General features: G+C 40.8%; 1 protein-coding gene across 1 annotated transcript in view; it reads left to right on the forward strand.

Moving 5' to 3' along the window:
* The window catches only part of LOC114768623 (inter-alpha-trypsin inhibitor heavy chain H3-like), a 15,869-nt gene extending 7,744 nt beyond the window's left edge, over positions 1 to 8,125 (forward strand). Inside the window, exons 11-21 of the mRNA XM_028961004.1 lie at positions 408 to 587; positions 703 to 824; positions 901 to 1,091; positions 1,618 to 1,653; positions 1,754 to 1,801; positions 2,762 to 2,821; positions 5,803 to 5,904; positions 6,405 to 6,579; positions 6,669 to 6,817; positions 7,740 to 7,824; positions 7,895 to 8,125. Coding sequence (XP_028816837.1) covers positions 408 to 587; positions 703 to 824; positions 901 to 1,091; positions 1,618 to 1,653; positions 1,754 to 1,801; positions 2,762 to 2,821; positions 5,803 to 5,904; positions 6,405 to 6,579; positions 6,669 to 6,817; positions 7,740 to 7,824; positions 7,895 to 8,009 — 1,263 coding nt within the window. The 3' untranslated portion in view covers positions 8,010 to 8,125. The remainder of the gene's footprint in view (positions 1 to 407; positions 588 to 702; positions 825 to 900; positions 1,092 to 1,617; positions 1,654 to 1,753; positions 1,802 to 2,761; positions 2,822 to 5,802; positions 5,905 to 6,404; positions 6,580 to 6,668; positions 6,818 to 7,739; positions 7,825 to 7,894) is intronic.
* The last annotated feature ends 1,991 nt before the right edge of the window (positions 8,126 to 10,116 follow it).

The following is a 10,116-nucleotide window of genomic DNA, read 5'->3' on the forward strand; positions in this document are numbered from 1 at the left end:
ATAAATTAGTCATGATGCAGACAAAACAGAAGTTATATTTCAGTTCTGGTAAATACAAATTTGTCAATACGTACATTTTGGAATCCTGCTTATTAAGCCAGTAGATGTTAAAATTTAATTCAGTGTTTGTGATACAGTATTGACAAAACAAATAAAGAACATATGAGGTGTGAGGATACTCTAAATGATGGAAAAGTAGGTTCCAGAAAGATAGTTAACAGTAAACGCCTAATTCACTAGTACAACTGGTTTTGCACAGAACATAAATAAAAGGTTAAGAAGCCCTCTTTGTTAGGTCACACTATATTTACCTGCCAACCCATCTGGCTGGTACACTGGTGAGCAAATTCATTCAATGATTCTACTGAAAGCGCCTGTTGGGACTCTAATGTTATTTTTGCTGGCAGGGATTCTATGAAGAAGTGTCCACACCCCTCTTAACAAATATACGAATGAACTATACTGGAGTAACTAGCATCACCAAAACCAGCTTTAGCCGCTACTACGATGGTTCTGAGATTGTAGTGGCTGGTGAGATCATCAGAAATAGCTCGAAAGATTTCAGCGTCACGGTTATGGCAATCTCTGTGAGTTTGTCTCTTACATAAATTCTTTTTTTTTAGGCAAATCTAAAATGTGACTAATCTGTTGTGTATTTTTGTTGTATGCTTATACTTTTCTACTGTATTGTCCTCATGGCAGAAATTAAATAATGTCATGTATCAAGATTTAAACCCAAAGGAAGAAAAGCATGCCAGTGGTCTTGAAAACTCCCTTCAGAGAGTGTGGGCCTTCCTCACAGTGAAGCAGCTTTTAGAGAAAGAGTAAGCTTGGAGCGGATTTGTGGTCTTCTTCTTTGAGAGTTTTATGAATGAGCTAAATCATTACTGCTCATTATAGGTTGACAGCAAAAGGCAAGGAGAAAGAAGCAGTTAGGAAGCAGGTTCTTGAACTCTCTCTGAAATACAAATTTGTGACCCCACTCACCTCCATGGTGGTCACCAAACCTCAAGGCGAGGATGCTCATGTTGCCAACAAACCTAAGGAAGATACAGAAGAAAAAGTACTTTTAAATCCATTTAATAATAGAGGTAAGACAAACAAATGTAAGGTTGGGGTCTTGTGGGCTGTGAGGATGAGTTGTGCCCAGTGCCCAGTTTGTTCATGACCCCAAAGCGACGTGGTCATGTTGGTTGTCAGTGCTGAAATGTGGTAATGTGGGTGGGCACCCACATTGTGGGTGTATGTTGTGACAGTTCCCTTAATGCCACTCAGACTCAGCAGAGCAATTTACAAAGAAGACCAGAACTGAGTACAGAGGAATGTAAGAGACCTTGACACGTCCAGCCACCATCTCTCATGGCAATTTGCTAAATAGTTCGTTGGAACAATACAATATATTTACCAACCTGAAAGTGAAATGGCAAAAGCAATTTGCCATTGGTCATGATCATTAAAAATCTAATCAGATGAATTCTGTTTCGTTCTTTTTACTAGAGACTGTCAGCACAAAGTGATTAATTTCTAAACTTATCAGAAATATAAAATTTACACATTCCACTGCTTATGTGGTACACATCTAATGTGATGAATGTGAAATTTGCCCTAACATTTCAGGATTGAGCAGAAGACCTACTTCAGATCAAATACAAAGTAAGGCCTTTTGATGATTTGGACCTGGAAGTTTAAGATGGGGTTAATTTTTAATATCTTCAGGTTAAAGAAATTGATCATTCTTGCTCTTTACCTTCAGGCCGACATCATGGAAGGCTTGGTCGTCCTAGTTCCATTGATATATTTGGTAAGTCATAAATTATTGAATCTTATGGCAGCACAAACATTTTAATAGCACTGAAACTACACTGTTTAAAATGCTGGAAAACAGCATGCACTTTATTGACCGATATATGCATTCTTATTATAATTATTGTTACTGTTATTTTAAGTAGCAGCAGTATTTCATTATTTACTAAATAAGAAATATTATGCTGTAGCAGATAGCAACCATGCCTCATGAGTCCAAGGGCATGAGGTCAGGTCCCAGCTCCAGCTTTGTGTGGTAGGAGTTTATATGCTCTCCCCATGTTGGAGTGGGTGTCTCCAGGTTCTCTGGTTTCCTCTTATCATCCAAAAGAATGTACACTACTTTTATTGTTGACTGCAGTGTCTGGAGTCCCGCCCTAAATTGGTCCCCACCCTACACCCAAGGTCCTGAGATACAACCCTGCCACAATCCTTATTAGGCATAAGATTTAGAATTTTGAATATGGATATTAATCAATATTGAAACATGATGCAGGTTCAGTGAATTTTTAATTCAAATTCAGAGGTCTGTACTGGATTCATATCCACCCGAACATAATGGGAAGACTGGCATACTTGGTTGGTTTGTCTTTGTCTCAAGCAGTATTTTTGGAGTTAGGAACCATAACAATATGGAAATACAGAACATTGAGTTTATACATTTAATGTATATTTTATGAGATGTAAGGAGAGAGGATGTTAGATTGTTTTTACCAAATCCATAACAGTTTCCTGAGCCCATCCCAGGGCATTGTACATAGGGCAGGATCCCATCCAGTTGACCTAGTGTGCAACATAGGGAGAGCATGCAAACTCCACACACATAAAGCCAGAGCCGGAATTTAACTCACTCATGGCACTTTGAGTTTTGGACAGTTAAATCACTTCAGACTTTTTTTTTTTTTTTCAATTGTTTCATCAATAGCAATAATATTTGAATATTTTAAATATTTGTAAGACATGTCTGAGGAAGATGGACATTCATGGATGACTTCACCTTTATGGATTAAACAGAAAGGTAAAAAGACCTTCTCAACTATGATTAGAGTGTAGTTTAATGTATGTGCTGTATGCAGAACAATGACTTGTCTTATAAGTAGAGGTGAATATTCCTTGGCTGAATAAAGAATATTGACTGAATAAAGATATTGAATAAAGTGTCACAGATCCTGGTTGTCCACTGCATTGGCAAGGAGCCCATAGACAACCACGCGGCCAACACAAAGCCACCGATGAAGACTGACATTAAGCCCTGGCAAACCTTGAGATACCTGCTGGTTCATTGTCTGTGCCTCATGACTTTGCTGCTTGCTTTTCTGTGACCTTCTTTCCATGACCTCGAATCACGCTCACCAGATAATCCATTTGATGACCTTGACCCTGTCCCCTGCCCTTTGTCCCTCATTCACAATTCACATCCAACGATTCTCCAGGACAGCCCTTGCCATTTCCAGACCCTTGCTACCCCGAGGAACCCTCGCTACTCCGCCCACGCCCCTGCAGCGGCACCGCAGGTACACACGCCACCTGGCACACATCACCAACCTGAACAGTTAGACCACCCTGTCTTCACTATCATGGCTCAAGCAAGCCTGGCCTCCCTGTTTCCAAAGACACTCCTTCTCACCGGTGTCCTCAAACCAGGATCCTGACAATATGAACTGGCCATCACCAGATGCAGCGTACAGTGCTGTATTGCCCAGCACAGTAGCCCAACTGCTGACATCAGCACAGCAACAACCACGGCAGCTGCCCCAAATGCACCATGTGCTGATGTCACTAATATCCCAGGTTCAGCCGCTGTCAGATGAATACACCCCCATATACAAATGCTCCAGGGAGAAGCACTCCAGTACCAGCAGCAGGAATTGCCAGCCATCGCCATTGTCCCGAGAACTGCATATGTCACGGCCCTGGCTCCAGACCCTCTTTTCAATGGTGATGCGCATGGCTACTGGTGCCTCTTAATTCTGTGCATGCACTGGAATGGTCTGCCTTCATCTGGCCCTTGCCAAGTGCCCTTGTTTTGCCTTGGACCTGTAGGCAAATGGCCTGCACTGCTCCCTGGACCTCTGTCGACCACGGAGATATGTGCCAGGTGGGTGGTACAGGAGCTCGATGGCTCTCAGACACACTTTTGCTGCCATCTAGTGGCACAGGGTTGTCGCTGCTGGCTGTCGGGTGAGTGTGGACGTTAGAGGCAACAACTGTCAGCCCTGCTTGCACTGGCATGCCACCTGCAGGTGCAGAGCGTCTTTGGGGGGCAGGACAGGATGGCTCTGCTGCTTCTTCTGCGCTGCTAGCCTTTGGTTGAGCTTTCAGGTGTTGGTGATGTGTGCACGGCAGTGAACAAAGAGAAGCAGCTTCCTCCAGTGGCAAAATTGCCAGTGCAGATCCTGGGGGGTCGGTCCCCTTGCTTCCTTCCTCCACAAGTAGCCCTCTAGAACCCTCTCTTCTTCCTCCCACGGGACCTGGTTCCCACAGAGAAGGTCATAGAGGTCTTGCCCCATCAGCTCAGTGGAACACGCCCCAACGGTGAAACATATTTCCCGGGTGCCATCCCTCCACCAATCTGCCTGACATTGACTTCTAGCTCCTCCTCCCAGAACCCCTCCCATGGCCGGGTCCCACTCCTCTGTCATCATGTGGATCGTCAACACCTGTTGAGCAATGGCACAGTACACTCCTAGGGAGATGCCCCCTTCCCCACCAGCGGAACACCTCTCTGTGGCGGTCTTTGCCAGTTCCACCTCTGGGGTTGGATTTACCTTTTTGGGGAGTTCTGATATTTTGTCATGCTTTGTGGGTGAAGGAGGGATGAGGTGTGGAAGTTCAACATATAAGAGTAAGGATATTTATTAAAGAAAGAAAAACAGGTAGCATGTGACTGCTTTGTCAGGACAACAAAAGTAAGGCCACGTTAAGTGTCCACGTCTATGCGGGACGTGCCAATGATTCCTGGCAACCAACATATTACTGGCCCTAATCACTTTCCCAGTGGAGAGAGTGGACAGCTTCCGTTACCTCGGTGTTAACATCACGCAGGACCTGCTATGATCCGTGGTGAAAAAGGCCCGCCAGCGTCTCTACCACCTCAGACGCCTGAAAGACTTCAGACTGCCCTCCAAGGTGCTCAGGAACTTCTACTCCTGCACCATAGAGAGCATCCTGACGGGAAATATCTCAACCTGGTTCGGGAACAGCACTGTGTCGGACAGGCGAGCCCAACAGAGGGTGGTTTGATCAGCCGAACGAATCATCTGTACCAAGCTCCCTGACCTTCCCTGACCAATCTATCTACAGAAAATGGTGCTGTACCAGGGCCAGGAAGATAGTGAAGGACCTCAGCCACCCCAACAATGGACTCTTCTCTCTGCTGCGATCAGGGAAGCGCTTTCGCTCCCTGAAGTCCAACACAGAGAGAATGAGGAGGAGCTTCTTCCCGCAGGCTGTCCGAGCTCTCAACATCAACACTACATAGGACAGAACTCTAATATACTCCAGCACTTTCACCTTCAATCACTCAGGACTCTTTGCACAAAATTACTTTGCACTAAATCACTGCACAAAATCACTTTGCACAAAATCACTTTGCACAAAATCACTTTGCACAAAATCACTTTGCACAAAATCTTTGCGCTTTCTACGTTACTGCTCTTTTTTTAAATATTGTCTTTCACTCATTTGCATGCCTTCTCCCTACCTGTTACACATATTTTATGTTAAAGACGTAAAAGTGTAATATTTGGTTATGTTTGCAATATTTGCATATTGGTCTTCATTGTATACTTGCAACATTTGCAATACTGTGGTCTGTAGCAGTCGTTAAAAGCATTTCACTGCATATCATACCATGTATGACTATGTATGTGACAACTAAAATTTGAATTTCAGAATTTCACTTGCTCCTAATCAGCATCAGTTTGCATGTCAGATAGCATATCCTTTAATTTCCTTTTTCATTTTCATTGAAACTTTTCTCTTTGTGTCTTATTACAGTAAACATGCGTTTCTTAGTGGCTGCTCAGGGACTGTTTCGTTCACTTTGCTATGACATCCCTGGTGGGCTTTCTCTCAGATTATTTCATGAGCCCACCTCAGGTAAACCTCAGCTCCGCCACTGACTGGTTCATACTTAAGATAGAAATAAATGCTTTTATGAATGTTATGAAAAGCCTTCCTGTTGGCCCAGCAGACGAATTGAAATCTAGATTGTATTGACTTTGTTAATCTAACTCCATTAATGCACTGTACAATGCAATGTACTTTAACTCTTCTGACGTAAACCAATCATAACAAGAGAAGTTATTATTTGGATATTGGGTCCCACAAAAAGGTTGACAAGGCTCATAATCAGATTGTTGTTTGATGTGTCTGCTTAGTCCAGAGAGAGCCCCTGATTACAGCTATGCAGGAATGCTTGGCACTTTAAGACATTTGTTGGCCTCTTGGTGATAGTCCTCATTTGTGAGGGGGATACCACAATTTGGAAATAAAGTAGGGGGTCTAAATAAACATGATAAGTCATGGACCTGAATATCCCATCTTACATTGTTAATGGATGAAAACAAAAAATGAATACATTTCTTAATTCTTTTAAGGTTTTTCAATGAATGGTCAACTGATGCCGCCTACAGGGAAGGGCTTCCAGAAAATCAAAGTTCATCTCAGATCAGATGAACGCATCTATTTTGATACAAACCAGATTCAAATCAACATTGGACAGAGCAATATCACCCTGTCATGGATTAACAACACTAAACATGAAACTGACAAGTATGCTCACTTTAACATTCTTATTAAAATTGTTACATTATTCTGTTATTTTGTATTCAGGAGCTAATTTAATAAAAATGTACTTACAGCATCACTGTCACTGTTCGGGACAAGGAGGTCGAAGTCATCTTGAAGTCTATTCGCATTGCAGTACTACTCCATCAGCGATATAGGAAACGTTTCCTGTGGCCTGCTGTCAGAAATCGCCCTTCAGGAACCACAGTGTCAGGCATACTGGGTAAATCTGCATCTACTTTTAAACTAATATCTCTATTGGTGACCAAAATGTGGTTTGGACTCTAAAATATTAAACAGATTGCTATCAGAATTTTTATTTCATGATTTATTCATAATTTTGCTCATTGTTTTGTAACATTTCTTTCAGTGACAATAGTTTTATGTAAGAAGAATGGTATTCTTCTTACATATTGTACGCATTTTAGCTGCTATTTGTTCATTTAAAGGGCACTGTAGTATACTCTGCAGTATAGTTTATGTTTAATTTGTAACATTTGTCAGTGTGTGAGTGAATGCAGTGGACTGATACCAGGATGACCCTGAGCAACAACCTACACCAGTAGCAGCACTACACTATATTAAGAAAGTGAAAGTGAAAAATGAATTAGCCCTCCAAATCATTGAAATCAAGCACCTAGGCATACAGACTGCTTCAATAAACACTGGTGAAAGAATGGGTCTCTCTAAGAAGAGTGAATTGCAACATGCTATGATGTCTCCTGTGTCCATTTGTGAAATTTTGTGTTTGGGAGTGACTACCTCCAGTTCCAACATCACTTTGCATCAATGTACAGAGCAAAGTCCTTAAAGACATGGATGTGCAATTTTGGTACCTAGCCCTGAACTAAATCCAGTAGAAGACTGAAAGTCAGGCCTGACATCACAAATGTTCTTCTGGAAGAAGTCCAAGTGTGTGCAAGACTGGCATCTTTGCCAATAGTGTAGAAAATGTGAAACAGTAAACAGAATTATAGTGTAAAATGTTTTTATTGCATTTCTGCTTCATTTCCATTGGCATCTAGTTCTAGATTCATCAGCAGAATACAGAGCTGTTCTCCAGTGAACTTACTTGAACTTACATGAGATGCCAAGTGCTTTAGTCATTGATAAAATAATGTCTTTGTTTTTGCTTTGTGTTACAGGCCATGCTGTGCCTATTGTATGTGAATATACACAAGATTCAAAATACAAAATAAAGATTGGGGAACAGGAAGTAGACGCCTATAGGTAAGGTTGCTATTACATTGCAAATGTAATGTTTTCCAACAGCATTAAAATTCTTTGTATTTTATTTTAGTACTGAAGCTTATGACTATGGCATACACGCTGCCCCGGCAGTATACTGCTTGTATGTTCCACCTGAAGCTGTTCTACAGAAGAACCTTTCTGACTTCACTGTTTTGCACCTGTAGTGGATGAAGTGCATGCCATCTACATGTCTGAATATTACACTAATTTGCATGGGATTCAATAGCCTCAATGCATGTCTTTCATGGAAGTGAAGAGCCTGTGATTGTAGATTTCCTTTGTTGACCTGAATAAATATTAAGAAAATAATGCAAGCATCTGAAAAGCTTTTTTCTTATTTTTAAATAGCAACGAATGACAACAATAAAGAACAAGACAAATGTTCAGGGGTCTAGGAATGAGGTGTATGAAGGAAAGTAAATAAAATATTTACAAGGAGACAGACACAAAGGCTATATAGTATAGTTCTCTCTCTTTGTTCCCTTTGGAGCCATATATTGTAGGTGGTTGCAGGTGGTTGGTGTTAATGTAAAGACTGGTTGAAGTGCTATTTTTCTGAAACCAGCATTTTGTAATTCCCTTTTTCCCAGCTGCTAATAGAACCTTTAAGAGGTAAGCATCTTCCTAGCTAAATTCATCAGCAACATGACCAAGGTACACAGAGAGTTAATGTCATGTAACTCTCCCACTAAACTTGCTTTTATTATAACAAGAATTCAGAAGACCCACTACCAGAGTCACCTATCTATCACACAATGGAGGAGTTTAATTGGAAGTTACAAATCACATTTAATTTGTCTAGGGTTATGATCTCGCACACTGTGTCAAAGAGGCTCAGACTAGCCTGTTGTAATGACTATAGCTGTATTCACCTCCCTTTCACTAATTTATAATTCAATTCAATCCCCATGTAACATTAAAGCTTAGGTCCCAGCCCATATACTATATTTTAGAAGTGAATATCACAGCACCATTCACATAAAACAACAACACATGAAACTAAAAAAACGGCGTCACAGCGTTGTCTCCCGTCTGCTTTTCGACTCTTCCTGTCACATGCTGTCTATCCCACTCTATGATAGGACAGCGCCAAATAACTTCTGCGTACCAGTGTACAATTTAATAATAAAATATTATAATGAACATGGTGAAACGAAAATACAAATAATACCAAAAATAATACAGACATATGAGTGCACATAACAGGGTGCTACAGTCATGTTAAAAATAAACCTCTAACTTTTTACAATAATGCTTGCCATATTTAGATTTATGAGAAATGAAAAAGCAGTTTATTTCCAGCAGAAGTCCCTCCAGGTCCAAGAGTAAGTGGCAGATGATTGTGTTGCCCAGACCTGTAGTCCTCAGATATGACAGTGCCCAATCTGTTACCCATCTGTGTTTCACATAGTAAGCATTCATTAATGTAATAGCCTGGTTATAAGACGCTTGTTGCTTCCAGTATTATATGCATCATTAAATATTTGAACAACGATTGGTAGCGTCTGTGGATCTTTCACCTTCACCTCTCTCTCTCTCTCTCTCTCTCTCTCTCTCTCTCTCTCTCTCTCTATATATATATATATATATATATATATATATCCCCTAATACATTAGAATGTATTACTAAAGCCAAATGTTTCTAAATGTTTTCATCCTGCAGAGAGATGGGTTTCCTGTCATTTATTTTTGAAATAAATGTACTTCTTTCAATTGGATTATTTAGCTCATTTACATTCTGTGATAGTATGTTGTAGTGTTGATAGAGCATTTATTACTGACATACAAGAAAATAAACAATGGAACAAAACAAGATGAAGCAAAGAACTAGGAAACCAAGCATGAACTTGGGCTTCAAATATAAAAGGCACCATTAAACCTTTGGTGGTGGGGGGATCCTCTGATAATGGTTTGTATCAGCTAACAAAAACTGGTAGGAAGTATTTCAACAAAAAGTAGCTCCATCCTTCGGTAACAGTTTAGCTTTTCACAAATCTGCCTTTAGAATCTGTTCTTTTCTCTGTCATATTAGGTCCCCACCACCTCCCATGGTAGCACTTGAGCTATGGAGTCCACTCTTTTTGTTTCATGAGTGACTTCACCCACAGTAAATACACGTTTCCATAGGTTCTGTTTCCGTAGATAAAGGATGCAAAATTCTGGTACACCCTCCACTTAAGATGATATTCCCTTCAACAAAAACTAGTTTTATAATGTGAAGTCCTTATGCCTGACTTCTCGGTCTGAAATCCTTCTAATTACCATAGCCAC

The sequence above is a fragment of the Denticeps clupeoides genome, chromosome 2, assembly GCF_900700375.1.
Source record: "Denticeps clupeoides chromosome 2, fDenClu1.1, whole genome shotgun sequence".
NCBI lineage: Eukaryota > Metazoa > Chordata > Actinopteri > Clupeiformes > Denticipitidae > Denticeps > Denticeps clupeoides.